This window comes from Taeniopygia guttata, chromosome 28, assembly GCF_048771995.1.
Source record: "Taeniopygia guttata chromosome 28, bTaeGut7.mat, whole genome shotgun sequence".
Lineage (NCBI taxonomy): Eukaryota > Metazoa > Chordata > Aves > Passeriformes > Estrildidae > Taeniopygia > Taeniopygia guttata.
The window spans coordinates 2,009,563-2,024,631 of NC_133053.1; the positions used below are offsets into that span (position 1 = coordinate 2,009,563).

At 47.6% G+C, this 15,069-nt stretch overlaps 1 protein-coding gene across 2 annotated transcripts in view; it reads right to left on the reverse strand.

Moving 5' to 3' along the window:
• Positions 1-9,868: 9,868 nt before the first annotated feature.
• PTPRS (protein tyrosine phosphatase receptor type S) overlaps positions 9,869-15,069 on the reverse strand; it is a 133,076-nt gene continuing 127,875 nt past the window's right edge. For both annotated transcript variants that reach the window (XM_072919461.1, XM_072919460.1), the window contains 3 exons: positions 13,474-13,628; positions 12,630-12,765; positions 9,869-12,130 (listed from right to left, as the gene is read on the reverse strand). In XM_072919461.1, coding sequence (XP_072775562.1) covers positions 12,062-12,130; positions 12,630-12,765; positions 13,474-13,628 — 360 coding nt within the window. In that variant the 3' untranslated portion in view covers positions 9,869-12,061. The remainder of the gene's footprint in view (positions 12,131-12,629; positions 12,766-13,473; positions 13,629-15,069) is intronic.

Consider the following 15,069-nt stretch of genomic DNA (forward strand, 5'->3'; position numbering starts at 1 on the left):
GGCTCTGGGGGGCTCTGCTGACCTGGCATGGCTCTTGGGGTCTGGGAGTCGAGGTGACCCCAAGAGAGTAAAGTCCCTTTTCTCCCAGCCTTGCAGCCAGGGAAGGAGTCTGGATGTGTAGGATCAGCTTCTCAAGGGTGTTTATTTTCCCTTATCTAGAACATTCTTTCTCTGACCTGCTGAGCTCTGTCCAGCAGCTTGGCCATGGCATTCTGTCTGCCCTCAGGGTGGTGTTCACATTTTATACTCAAAATTTACAATAATGTGCCAATATCTATCATTTATGTTGGACAGTGTGTCTCTATCTTAAACCAACAGAAAAGTGTCACCATCACAGCAAGACATGGAGGGCAGGAAGAAGGAGAAGGTCAGGGCACACCCAAATCCCTCCTTCTTGTCCCCTTGAACCCCTTATTTTAAAACCCTAAAATTCTACTTTTCCACCCTGTGTTAATCCAACTACCACACTACTCAAACCCTTGTGGTTTGTAATTCCTCATACAGAGTTGGCAGCTTTTTCCATGGGCTAAAATCGAACCACAGGTGATTTTGACTTTGTGCCAGGCTCTGGAGCAGCCAGAGGGATGTGCTGGGTTCCCACAGGTGGCAATGCCAGGAGGGCTGGGCTGAGCTCACACCCCGACCTTGGAGCAGTGCCCGAGTCAGGGGGCACAGGTGGGACCTGCAGGGCTCCCAAAGTTACAGGGACAGAGTGAACAAAGTGCTTGGCACTCCAGGGGAAAGATTCCCCAGTGATTTCCTGATCTCCAGCCCCTTTCAGGTCATCTCTTGTTCCTTGTCCCATGAACGACTGTGCTGGCACAGGCACACACAAAAAGGAAGTTTTGGCACAATCCTGAGACTCAGATGAGCTGGAGCTGTTGACACAGAATTATTTGGCAGCTTTGGTAGCAGAAGAAAAGTCCTTGGGTTACTTGCTCACTAATAGAAAATCATTGGGAGTTATTTATTCTGCATGAGAGCAGCAAAAAAATTTTTGGTTTCCAACAGGGGAAATGTAAAGGTCACTGTGCAAATACTCTTTGGAATTACACAGTGACCACAGCTTAACCACTTTTCCTGTGGAACAAACAGGATTTTGGCTCTGTTTCAGCACAGTTCACTTTGGCTTACCTCTCCACCGCAGCTTTGCCATTTCAGATGCCAGCTGCTAATATCCCCCAGCAATCGAGCTCGCAGCCAGCCTGTCTCTGAAACAGGAGTGATACCCTCCCCTGTGCCCCAGATCAGAGTTTAAAAATAAAGAAGTGGCCAGATCCACTGCTCATCTGCTTCATTTAACAGAGCCATCTCTGGAAAATGCAGCAAATTGTCTTTGATTAGGAGTGAATGGTCAGTTACCCATGATCCAGGCCAAGATGCTGCTGCCTGGAGAGGAGCAGGGATTCATCTGCCTGGCTGAAGAGATGAAGCTGAGTTGATTGGAGATGCAGAAGGGTTGCTGGGCAGTTTTCTCTGTGGAGAAGCCACAAGGTGGGAGAAGAACTCTGGTGCAATCTGATTTTTCTCGTGGCTCTGCTTAGAGCTGAGGTTTCCTTCTCTTTGTCACCTGAATAGCTCAGAGCCACTTGGAGCTGGGGACGTGGTGTGCCTGGTTAATCTGGGATTCAGCTCTGACATGGAATTAACGCTGCAATCCAGGAGCTTTGTGGCCTGGGTTGGGTGATTAGTGTGAGATTTTTGTCAGCACGAAGTGAAAAATCTGCCTGAGCACAACTGGGTGAGATTCCTCTGCTTGGGGATGGGCCTGGGCTACAGGAGCAATTTATCATCACATTTTTCAATTAGAGACAATTGGCTGCTTGTTAAATGCTGTGATTTCTCTCACTTCTGTGATACTCCCAAATCAAGCACTTAGTCCATTTTGTCCAAATAAATTTCCCTGCTGTTTTTCTCAGAAGTGAGAGATGTCCTCGGGATTTTTCCTGGTTTCAGGTGTTTGTGACATGGAGCTGGTGGAGCTCTGCCCTGAGCAGCAGCAGTGACAGGTCCTGGCACAGGGTGCCCAGAGCATCTGGGGCTGCCCCTGGATCCCTGGAATGCCCAAGGCCAGGCTGGATGAGCTTGGAGCACCCTGGGACAGGGGAAGGTGTCCCTGCCATGGCTGGAGTGGAGTGAGATGAGAGACAAAATTTGTTAAAATTAGATTTTTCTGTTGGTTTTCCTCTCCTGATTTATACCTGGATACAGTTGAGCAAAAACCACCCCTGAGCTGAGAAGTTTTTGTTGTTGTACTGAGATGTGAAGAGTTTTGGGCTCAGTCTGGGTGTGAGGGCAGAGTGAGCTCAGGCTGGGAGCTGCTGTGGCACAGGGGTGGCACAGGGGTGACAACACCTCCAGCACTGCACCTGAGACCTGCCAGCCTGGGAACAGGGACAGCCTGTCCTGGGAGCTGTGTGTCCTGCTGTAGCTTCCCAGCACTGATGTTCCTTTTCCTTTTCCCTTTCCCCTTTTCCCTTTTCCCTTTTCCCTTTTCCCTTTTCCCTTTTCCCTTTTCCCTTTTCCCTGTTTCCTTTCCTCTTTTCCCTTTTCCCCTTTTCCCTATTCTCTTGTCCCTATTCCCTTTCCCCCGTTTCCTGTTTCCTTTTCCCTGTTCCCTGTTCCCTTTTCCTTTTCCCCTTTATCCCTTTTCCCTTTCCCCTTTCCCCCTTCCCCTTTTCCCTTTTCCTTTCCCTGCAGTGCAGCCTCTCTGTGCCCCTTCCCAGGTCCATGGTTATTATCTGCTTATTCTCCTGCCATCCTCCTCCTCCTCCTTATTTTTATATCAGTGCTCAGTGGAGGAAGTTTTTCCTTTTGTACAGCTTTGCTTTTAATTGAACAGCTCTGCTTTCCTGGAGAAAACTGCCAATAGGCTCTCCCAGCTGCTTTGTTCCTACTCCATTCCTTTCCTCAGGATTTGACTGCCCTGTGTAGGGAGAGGAGGAAGAAAATTTTTCCACGAGCAGGCTGCCAGTTCAAGAAGCTCCTGGTGGTTCCCTCAGGGCTTCCTCCAGTCCAGAGCAAGGAAAACAAATTAAAACTGAGGTGGTGGAACCCACCAGAACATTTCACACATACTTTGGTGATTTATTAACTCCAGAGTAGATTGGGAAAATTTATGGCATTGTGTTTTTGTGTTGTTGGAGCATCCTGTGCGCATAATTTGGGGTAAGAGTAATTCCGGTGTGATAAAGGAATAAAAAACCCACAGTGAAGTCGGGCTTGTGCCCTGGAAATGGGTTAGTCTCCCATTTCCCAGTGAAACAGGATAATGGGAAAAATAATGGGAAATGTGGTTTGCTGTGTAATCACTGGCCTCTGGAGATTTTTTTTTTGGTGACTCAGCAGAGACAGAAATGAAAACTTGAGGCATTTGGCCACTGCCAAGGTCGTGGCTGTTGCTCTTACAGCAGGATTTGAAGTTTCACAATAAATCTGGGGCAAAAAGAAAGAGAATTCCAAGGTGTTTCTGGTACCCTTGGCTGCCTGCACACAGGGACATGGGACTGGAATGGGATTAGGGATGGGCACAATTATTCCAAGTGCTTCATTTCTTTGAGGTGATTATTTGTTTCCAAGTCAGCTCTGCCCTGCTCTGCTTGGCACTTCCAAAAAGGGGGATTAAAATAAACCAGGGAAGTTTTTGGTGCTGTGGATGTTTGGGGTCCATCTCAGCTGTTTGTGAGCTGCTGCCCTGATTTTTAAAAGTGTTACATTTTCTTTTAGAGTTCTTTTAAAAGTTTTAAAGTTCTCATCAAACTTCTTTAGCCTTCTGATAATGTTTACATATTTCTACTGGAGCTCTCACCCATGTTCATGCAAATAATGATTGTTTTGCATTCTTCTTTGTGGGAAGAGAGAATTGATGGACTGTTGGTTTGACCAGTGTGGTTGGAGAGGTGGCAATTTCACCCAACAATCCACTGTCACTTTTGGAATTCTATATATTGCAAAATCAGAAATAAAATTGTCTGTTTTTCTCTCTTAAACTCCCCAAGCTTCTGTGTACTCATTTGGTGTCCAATGGTGACAAGTGAGCTGTCACCTTTGGCACAGCTCCAGCCTCCCCCTCCCCTGGCAAGGCTCGGGGACCACCCAGGACAGAGGCAGAGGCACAGCCAGGGCTGCTGTGGCCACCAGGAGCCACTTTAACTGCTTGAACCCCGCAGTGAGAGCTCTGGGAGCCTCCTCTGGAGCCTGGCAGGGAGCTGATGCTCTGCTCCATCCCCCCTGGGAGGGGGAAGCAGCCCAGGGACCCCCCAGCTCTGCCTCCCTCCCCTGCAAGGAGCAGACAAAAGCCAAGATCTGATAGCAGAGCCTGCTTGGAACAGCTGTCTGCTGACAAGTATAATAAACTGTATTAATGGTGTCATTATTATTCTCTAATTAAAAGCTAATAACGAAGAGTTAATTGCCTTTAAAAGATGAAGCAGCGCCATGGCAGGGATTTATCTCTGTTTTTCTTTGCTCGCCTGGCTGTGCTGATATTTTCAGGCTAATTAATTGAATCAAATCTTACTGAAAACTAATAATCTCCCTGTGTCGATTCAGCCAATTGAATTAAAAGGTATTTGCTGTGTGCTGGGCTCAAACAACCCTTCACACATTTATAAATAGATATCTGTGTGTTGTGTTGTCACCTCGGGTCACAGGGGCAGCAGGACACTGGGCAGGGGACTCAATGGGAAATGTTCAGATGGGGAAAAGTTTCTCCTCATGGAACTTCCCACAGCCAGAGAGAGGGGTTGGACGGGATTTTGGGAGGGAATTCCTCCCTGGCAGGGGGTGAGGCCCTGGCACAGGGTGCCAGAGCAGCTGTGGAACCCAAGGTTGGGCACTGGGGCTTGGAGCAGCCCCACATGGGAGGTGTCCCTGCCTTTGTGCAGACCCAGCTCCTGGTTCTGCTGCTCCTGTGGCTGTTCTCAGGTCAGACACAGAGAAGACGAAGCCTGAGAAGCTGTTGAGAAAGAATGTAAATAATTCTTTATCTTGTTGTTCACATTGTTTATCAATAATTCTGCCACTGTGCATCATTCACTGTAAACCAATGTGGTGAGTTCAGGTCCAATAGAATTAGTCTGGATGATTTATTTATTTATAAATAAATCAGAGTTCTACCTGAGAAGAACCTCAGAAGGTTCTCTCACCTTCTAATCTAGAGTAATTTCATACCACCCTACCTCAACAGAGTCACTGCTCCCCTTTCCCCAGCCCTGCTGTGCCCTCAGAGGCGTTTTTGGGGTGCAAGTGCAGCCACAGAACCGGGTGTGAAACTCCCCAAAAAGTGACCCCTCTGCATCCCCCCTGACTCGTGTAATACCAATTGAAAGGAACCAAATGTTCTCTTTGGAAGTTCACTTTATCACTGTTAATCTTCTGTGTGGAGCAAATTTTATTAAAGTTCCCCAAAGAGCAAATTGTAAATTCATTAGGGCCCGTTTTGGACTGCACCTTCTCTCATTTTGGGTAAAAAAGGAGATTAGAAGTCATCTGGGCTCTGTGATAATTAAAAAGAAGATGCTCAAACATAATTCTTAATTAAACAGCAATGAGATAAGAACTTGTGTAGTCTGATTTTGGTGTGTTGGAAAGATGCAGAGGTTCCCATTGTAATTATGTGATTTATGATCTTCCACACAAAGATGTAATTAGTTTTTTCTCTCCCCTTTTTAAAATTTAAACAGTATTTAGATAAAAAAATTGTGCAGCAATTTGAATCTGCTTTTCCTGAAGGAACAGTAATTTGGTTTGATTTATCTTTAGGTTTCAACCTAAAAAAAATTATTTGTAGCTAAAAGGGGATACCCTAAAATAAGACCCCTCCTGGAAGTCCAAGAGCTCTGAGGGAGGTGGGAAAGGGGGAGTGGATCAGAGGCACCCCCAGGGCAGCCTCAGGTGCACGGGAAACTCCCTGAGGGCACTTCCAGCATCTCCTCCCCAGCCTCTGAAAATCTGAAAATATCAAAACCTGCAGGGCCCATGGTGGGTTTATTTTAGTAATTTTTTTAAAAAATTTTCTTTTTTTTAGACCAGGATACTTGGAGCCTCATCCAGGTTGAGCCTTAAGCAAGGTGTTTGCTGTCCTAAAAAAAAAATAAAAATAAATAATACATCTATATGTTATTAGATGTATAAATATAAAAATACAAATATACTAAAAATACTAAATATAAAAATCCATCTGTGGCATCCCCTCCCTGCCATCGTGCTGGTTGTTCCCCTGGGAGAAGGAACCTGACTCACTGATGCTCAACAATTTCCTCAACAACACCTTACATGGCTCAGGCAGAATATTATATATTTAAATAAAATAAAGTTTATTTTTTTAATCATTTGGACACTTTTTTTTTTCTCCCTGAGGGGTTTATTATCCTCAGTAAGCCCGGGATAAACCCCTTGTGTAACCCTTTAATCTGGGGTTGCCATCTGCCCTCTGCGTGTGCCCAGTGTGGGCACGGACAGAGCCAGCCCAAACTCCACCAGAATTCCTCCCTCTCATGGATGGAAGGAGCTGTTTGAGGAGATGTTTGGTGTTTGAGGAGATGTTTGTTTGGTGTTTGAGGAGATGTTTGTTTGGTGTTTGAGGAGATGTTTGGTATTTGAGGAGATGTTTTTTTGGTGTTTGAGGAGATGAAGGCATGGCAGGAGTGGGATTTGGGGTTTGGATCCCTGGGCAGATTGCAAATCCGTGGTGGATCAGCAGAGATGAAAGCTGGGCTGGGGTAAACGCATCAAATGGTTGGAGAGAGTCTGTGGTTATCAGACATTATCACACTTTATCACATCTTATCACACCTTATCACACAGCAGGGTGACACTGCTGCCCAGGCTTCAGCCACAGCCCCAGAGCACCCCAAGAAAGGGACAGGGACAGGGACAGGGACAGGGACAGGGACAGGGACACAGGGACAGGGACAGGGACACCTCCCGCCATCCCAGGCTGCTCCCAGCCCTGTCCAGCCTGGCCTTGGACATTCCAAGGAGCCAGCCTTGGGCACCCCATGCCAGTGCCTGCCCACCCTCCCAGCCAAAAATTGTCACTTCTCCATCCCTGTGGCATCTCCAGTGCCTGTGGTGATGCTGCAGTGGCAGTGACTGAACTTGTGCTTTGCTCCTTGGGAAATCTGGGAGCAGGCTCCCTGTGTCCCCTTCCCAGAGGATGAACTTGCAGCAATAGTAAGACAATTTTCTCAGCACCTCTGAGGGTATTTACTTTTTCCATTTCAGTTCTACATCTGTTCACTTGCCGACTTGGAATTTGCAGCCATCTTATTTAGGAGGAGGAATTGATTTCTCGGTCTGTTACTGCTGCTCTTGGTATAATTAAAGCATATTGCAACGTGAGGAATTTCTCCTGGCCTGGGAACTGCTTTGCCACTTGGGTAATTCTGTAAACCAAGAAAAGCTTTTCCTTTTCCTCTGGAATGTAAATTACACTTACAGCTACTTTAAAGCCTTTGTTCTGCTGCAGGGGACTGGGGGCTCCTGGTTTAGGGCTGTGCAGGGGCCTGGGGGCTTTTGCAAATCAATCCCTCAGGGATTTGGCATCCAGGCTGCTGCAAATTCCAGCTGAGGCACAAACTGGTTTTGCCCAGTGTGTAAATGGGAACTGGGACAGGCTCCCTCCAACCCCTGGGAAGGGTTTTGGCGCTCTGAGCTTTATGAGGCAGCACTGAGATGGGGCTGTGGGGTCTGGGTGAGCCTTGGGCAGAGTCTGGGCTGGCAGAGACTGATCAAACTGCGAGGAGAATCCCTTCAGGGGTCCCTGGAGATGGGCCCAGCGCTGGGCAGGGCTGGGGGAGCTCTGAGTGCTGCCAGGAGTGTTCCTGCCCCAATCTGCTGCACTGAGCCATGCCCTGGACACTCCAGAAGGAAAACCCCAGCTGGAGGGATGGGTTTGGCTCTGCTCTCGTCTCTAATAAAAGAGAGCTCTGAGATCCCTGGTAAAACCTGTCCATGCCTTAACCCTGCTCCTCTGTGGGGAGCTGGATCCATGTGGATCTGCAGCCCTTAGGACCGCCCTGTTCTGTGAAATATTCCCTGCAATGGTTTTCTCCTTCCACCCCTGCTCACATCTCTAATAAGCTCGCTGTCAAAGCTGTCATTTGGAGCTCGTGTGAGAGAGAGAAAGAGAAGAGAGAGAGGGAGAAAAACCTGGGATCAATAAGGAACAAGAGCCCTCCCCCTTCCCTGCTGCAAACAGGCATTAATGGGCCATCACTTAGAGTTTAATTAAAACCAAAGTCAGCCCCGTGCCAGGTTTCAGGCTGGTGCTGTCTGGCACAGCAAACCCAGAGAGAATGAGCTCAGAGCAAGAATTCCTGTTTCATTTGCTCTTTGCATCTGGGATAGGCACCAGGGTGCACGTGCACATCCCAGAGCCTGGGATTTGTGTTATCATTTATTTTCTCATTTATTTTATCATTTATTAATGCCTACATCAGGTTGTCACATTGAAAAACTGTAATTGGGATGTAATTCCAGCAGTTTCTCCTGGGACTGCTCTCTGTGAGCCTCACTCTTGCTGGGCACTGCCCAGGCTCCCCAGGGGATGGTCCCAACCCCGAGGCTGCCAGAGCTCCAGGAGCACTTGGACAGCGCTCTCAGGGGTGCTCAGGGTGGGATTTTTGGGGTGTCTGTGCAGGGATAGAGGCTGCACTGGATGATCCCTGTGTGCCTCTTCCAATTCAAGATATTCCATGATTCTCTGAAAAGATTTCATCCTGTATTTGCTTCCCTAACTGGCTTCCCGTGGAGCTGGTTGGGATTTTTTGAAAGATTTACTTAGTTCCCAGCTGCTGCTCCAATTCTCTTTGCCACTCACCTTCCTGTGCTCCGTGTGGAATTTATTTCAGTTCTGTGAGGGGTTTGCGTTTCAACCTGGGGGATGGTCATGCCAGCTCAGAAAAGGATGGAAGCAAAATGAGAGCCTGGAGAGCAGTGATGGGGATGATTACCATCACAGAGAGGCAGGAACAGCAGTGCTGGGAGTGCAGGGGAAGGCTGAGAAACAGAGCTTAGAAGAAGAATCAGTTTTTCCTTTCTACTCTTCAATGGTGACATAAAGTGAGCATCAAAATCCCCTCCCTGATGCGAGGCTGGTGAGGTGCCTGTCCCGCGTCTCGTGGCTGAGCTGTGGAGCCACTCGTGCTACAAATTTCCTTTGAGTGCAGATTATGAAGTCAAAACTCGTTACTATTCCCAGACTGCCTGGAGGGATACAGACACACGAGATGTGGTTATAAACCAGGAGATTTCTGGGTTTTATTCCTTTCTCTTTTTCCCTGTGCCATCAGGGTCGTTGCTGTTTGATGTGTGCTCGGCTCCCTCCTCACTCCATCTCTCACATGGAGTAACAACATTTTGGAGGTGCTGCCATTCCCTGGGATCTCAGCTCACCTGATGCTCATCGTGGCTCTCTGGGAACTTGCTAATTAATGTTTTGTTCTTTTCTTTAGGCTGGAGTCAAGCTGCTGCTGCTGGTGCTGGTGCAGGAGGCAGAGGGGGAGCTGTGGAAGGGAGGGATGGAAGGATCCCACAGCCCAGATCAACTCTTCCATCGTTCTGCAAACCCCCTGTCCTCACCAGCCTTGGGAAAGCTTTAGGGTTTGGATCAGTGGGATAAGGGATTTTCAGCAGCTCAGAGGACCCCAGAATGGCTTGGGTTAGAAGGACCTTAAAGGGTCTTTTTTTGGGCCCAAAGCTCCCCCAGAGGAGCAGTTTCCTTCTTTGCAGCCACATGTTTGGCTGGTACAGGTGCTTATTTGAGCAGGAGCAGAGGGAGAGCAACCCTTCCCTAGCCCTGGGCAGCAGCAGGATGGATTTTTGGGAGGCCCTGACCCCCCCCCACACACAGGGCTGCAGCACGTTCAGACAATCTTCCTTTAATACAAAGTCAATATATCTACATACACCGTGGTATGAAAACCACTTACTGTTTCAGTTTGAAATAACAGTGTGAAAGCAACAGCACTTTGCTCTCATACAAAGAAAAAAACCTCCCCCCTCCCCCCAACTTGTCCAGTAAGATTTTGCTGCAACATACTTAGAAATTTGGGCAACTTTCACACAAATAAGTAAAATCTCGAAGAAGCCTTTCAGTCGGTTCTTTTTTTTTTTTTTCTTTTTCTTTTTTTTTCAGTTAAAGACAGGAAATGGGTTGTGTGGGGGGTTCTGGGCAGCACTTGATGGCCATGATTACCCCTTCTAGAAAAATAAAAAAAAGGAGAGGGCAGAGGTGAGCAGAGTTTGGGGCAGGGTGGCTTTTCTCAGATATCCTGTGCTCTGTGCATGGCTGCAGGAAAACTCCTGAGCACTGGAGCCACAACCAGCACAGAGACAGGCCAGGCTGGTACCTGCAACACACCTGGGATGTTAAAACACCTGGTGGGTGTCAAGGCTCCAAAATCACATCTCAGTCTCCAGTCAGCAAAAGCCACTGGTGGTGTTGAATCTCCCAGTTCAGCCCTGGCCCTGTACGGCCACAGCTGAAGGGGAGGGAATTGGCACTGCCACCAGCCCTCCACCTGCTGCTCCCCCACCCTTCCACCCTTCCAGGGACGTGGGATATGTCTGTGACTTCAAACAAGAGAACCCAAAAAAAAAAAAAAATTAATACTAATAAAAAAAATCCAGAAAGGACATTTTGTTCTTACATGAGCAAGTTAAACCTTTTAAATGGTAGAAAAGCAATATGTAGAAGTAGCAATTTGCACTGCATTTTTATATATCACAGCCATTACACGTAACATTTCTACAGTGAAAAAATAGACTGTCTTTGAACATAATATGAACAAATAAGCAAATTTTTCTTTTAAATTCATTGACTGATATTCTTTGTCTTTAAAAAAAAAAAAAGGAAAAAATACACTATTTAAAAAAAAGGTAATGTCACTTGTTACAGTTACATCGATACTTTAAAGAAAGCCACTCACAGTATTTGCCATTGGATGCACCTTCCTGGATCTTTCCCAGTTCTTTGACAGCTGGGGCATGTTGGGGACAGTGGGACGTGGGAGATGTGCAAGGAGTGCCGTGGTGCTGGGCCAGTCCTGAGAGGAGCTCTGAGAGCTGCTGAGTTCAGAGGCGAGGGGCTGGCACCAGGAACCAGCTGGAAATCAATTTCTGCAGGTGTTTCTGGGGCTCCTGGCAGGGAGATGCTGCTGGCAGGAGCAGGGGGATGCTCACGGCAGCAGTGGGGTGTGGATGTGCAAAGAGCCTGGGGAAGGGGCTGCCTTTCTCCCCAGGGTGTCCCACCCTGCTCCAAGGAAAGCCTGATGTGCTGGGAAGGGGCCCAGACCCAGCAGTCAGAGACCCCAGCTCAAGCAAGGGCAGGGGGCTACCCCCCACAGCCAGCTCTGGGGGTTGTAACTCTCACTCTTTCTCTATCCTTTGAAATATCCTAAAAAAGAAATTTTGGAATTAGAAGAAATGAGGAATGTTCCAAGTATTCAAAATGTGAGCTATAAAACCTCTGGCGTGGCAGGGGCATCCCGTGAATGCTGTTTGCAAGGTGCCTGCAAGCCCAGAATCATCCCAATGCTGATACTGAGGTTATTAAGACTCCAGCTAGAAGAACTCCTGACCCTAAGTTTGCCTAAGTGTTGAGATTTAGCTCCTTTTCGTCCACAGAACACCTTCAATTAATTCTGCAAGTGACTTCCTTTAAAGACTGCCAACTACATTAGTAAATGAACTGAACTCTAATGATGTAACCAAAGTCGGTTTTTCCTTCCCTTCTCCAGCCGAAACAGTTCCCAAGGTGTGTTGTAGCTTTGGGATGGGTTTCCCCGTGTCCATCCGTCCTCCCCAGCGAACACCTCCTGAGGTTCCAGAGCAGTTCCGAGCAGCCCTCCCGAGCTGCCCCTGCCAGGGCCAGGTCACAACACGGAGATCCCCACGGGGTGTTCCTCCTTCCAATCCTCCCCCCTGCTCCCGATGCACTGTCCAGATGAAAAGGTTCTTCTTCTGAGTCAGTTTTGTAAGTTCAAGCGCTCCTCCTGGGTCAGAAGGGGCCTTCCAGGACTGAAGTGGTTGGTAGAGTCTGCACAACGATGGCTTTTTATGTTGCATAGTGATCAAAACTTCCCAGATACTCCAGAGCTGCCTGGTAACAGAACTGGTATTCATCCTGCCAACAGCAAAGAGAAGCAGCCTCAGAGGTGGGAATGGGCTCCTCAGGATCCCTGTCCTGCTCTCCAGACAGCATAAAGCTGAGCAGGAACCTCTGTGATTCTCAAAGAGCTGAGAACTCCTGGGAGAGGGAAGTTCCAGCTCTCCCCTTCATGCCTGTGCCTCTCAGGTACTGAACATCCCTCCCTCTCCTGTCAGCCAGGTTCTTGTTTCTGGGTAGGAATCGAGGCTCCAGAATGGGATGGAATTTTTAAGAGACTTTCTAACTATAGGAATTTTTTTAAAAATTAATTTTGAATTTCTTAGATGAAGCCAGCAGTGCAGCCTGGGCTTGCTGAGTGACCTCGGGTGAGGGTTTGGGAATAGTCAGAAATGCCAGGCTGGACAGGGCTGGGAACAACCTGTGCCAGTGAAGTGAAACAAGAGGGGCTTGAGGTCCTTCCCAACCCAACCCAACCCTTTTATGATTCCTGGGAGAGGTGGGGGACCCCCCTCACCTCTGTTTGCACCATTGCAGGTCGTTGTGTTCGCAGCATCTTCACTGTCTGGAAAATATCTACAACCCCCTCGTAGCGCATCCGCTCCAGGACGATGCTCAGGGTGATGAACACTCCAGTCCTGCCCACGCCAGCACTGCAGGAAGGGGAGGAAATCATCAGGGAATTGTGTGCTACAATGTCCAAATGTCCCTGGAAATGCTGCTTGGGGTGGGGCTGAGCTGTGCCCTGTGAACATGTTGGAAGTGGAGAGCCTCAGGTCAGTCCTCCAGGAGAAATACCCAGAAATAACCCAGGTGCCAGAGTGTGACCCAAAAAGTGTTTGAGAAAGGGAAATTGAAAATGTTAAAAGCTTTGGGTAGTGGTAAACAGCATTCAGTGGGAAAATTATTCCTAATATGTAATATTGGGCTTTTGAAAAGGAATGATTTTAATAAGAACAGATCATCCTGTCCTGCCTGTGGGTAAGGAGGTACAATTCTTGCTAGCAGCAAACACAGCCCAGCAGTGCTGGAGGTGTAAATTGGGCTGAGACTGGTAAAAAATATTTCTAATTCTGCAGGTCAAATATTATAGATATTCTATAGATATGCTGTATGTAACACTGTGGCTCCCATCTCCTTCAGAGGTATTTCATACCTCTCCTCTAAATATAAAGGGTCAAAAACCTTGTGCAGTGCCTTGGGCAGTAGGGAGATGAGTTTGGCTGGCAGAGGCCAGTGTTTGGCACCAACACCCCTAAAAAATATCCCTGAAAGTATGGGGTGGAAAGGGGAGCTATCTGGATTTTAATTCCTTCTGCTCTCCCGCATCCCGTCTGGATGAGGTGTGTCCATGTGCCTACCTGCAGTGGACAGAGATGGGGCCATCCTGGCCAAACTGCTCCTTGGTCTTGTGCACCTGCCCAATGAAGTCGATGAAACCTTCTCCTGATTTTGGCACACCTTGTTCTGGCCAGTCAGTGAACTGGAACTGACGAACAGTTCGTGACTGACCATCCTGGGGGAACAAAACAGGAATAGTTCAAAACCTGTGTTTGTGACAACCAACAGAAAAGGCAAGAAAAACCTCCCCTATTTTTGCTGCTAGTTTGTTAAAGGGCATGAAAAGTTGAGGCAGCTCAGTGCTGTCGTGAAGTGCACACGTATTTATTATCCGGCCTCATCACCACGATGGAGCTGCTTGTGTTGCAGCTGACGTTCCTGGAGTCAGGCTGTCAGCACAGATCCATATCCTGGCAGGTGCTGAAAGCTCTGACCACTGCAGACAGCACAGATGGAGTCTTCAGCAAAGGAACGTTCAAGGTGAGGTGTTGGCCCCTCTAATCAATCTTCACAAAGAATTGCCACAGTGTCAGAATTACAGCTGACAGGAAGATAAATCTTGTTCTACGAGGACTGATGAGGCATCCTCCTCCTCAACCTTGCAAATTGAATTATCAGGTTCTGGAATACTTTGGCAACCTCAAAAGCTGTGCTGCGAGAGGGAGGGTTATGTTTGCTACAGAAATTTGAGAAGGTATTGAAATGTTCCTTCAGATGAGAAACCTGACATTGAATCAAAGATTATTGGAGTGAATTTGTCCCTTTGAACATGACTGACAGTGGCTCCTCTCCCAGCCATAGAAGTGCTCATTTTCTGAAGGGTGCAAAGAAACCTTTGCAAGATTTTTATCAGCTTTTAGAGGGAAATACTTTCTGCTTTCACCTCAAATATGCTGCAGCTAAACACCAAAGCCAGGCACATCTCTAACAAAGCAACTCAATGCAGTGAGAGGGGTTTGAAACTACTTTCAATTTGTAAAAATAAATGTTCCAGTACAATCTGTGTGTGTGTGTGTTCTGTTCCTCATCACAGCTGAGCTCTTGGGCACATGGACTCCAAACCTCCCTGGGCAGCCCCTTCCACTACCTGGCCACGCTTTCCATGAAGAAATTCCTGCTGATGTCCAACCTGAACCTCCCCTGGCACAGCTTGAGGCTGTTTTGTCCTGTGAGCAGAGCCTGACCCCCACCTTGTTCTGTGATGATCCTTGTGGGTCCCTTCCTGCCAGGATATTCTATGAGCTCTCCTCCACTGATAACCCCAGAGGAAGTGTGGACACCTCAGCCAAGCCCACCAAACCCTGTGTCTTCTGCCAGCCCCTTTCCTCCTGGTTTGAACTGCCCCATCCTGAAACATAAACCTTAAGGAATTCAGAGATTTTAGAAGAGCTAAGATTTTTGTTAGAGATAAACCTTACCAGAGTTAATGAAAATAAATGAGTAGGCCTTGATGAAGTTAAGAGTTAGTAGTAAACTGATTGCTTGACAGCACAATGTTTAGTTAGCTGGGTTTATAATGAAGAATACACAAACTGGCAAATAGCTTTTAGGAACATAAGGCAATTGTGGGGCTCCTCTGTTCTGAAACCAATTGAAGACAAGGAATGGGAGTTCTA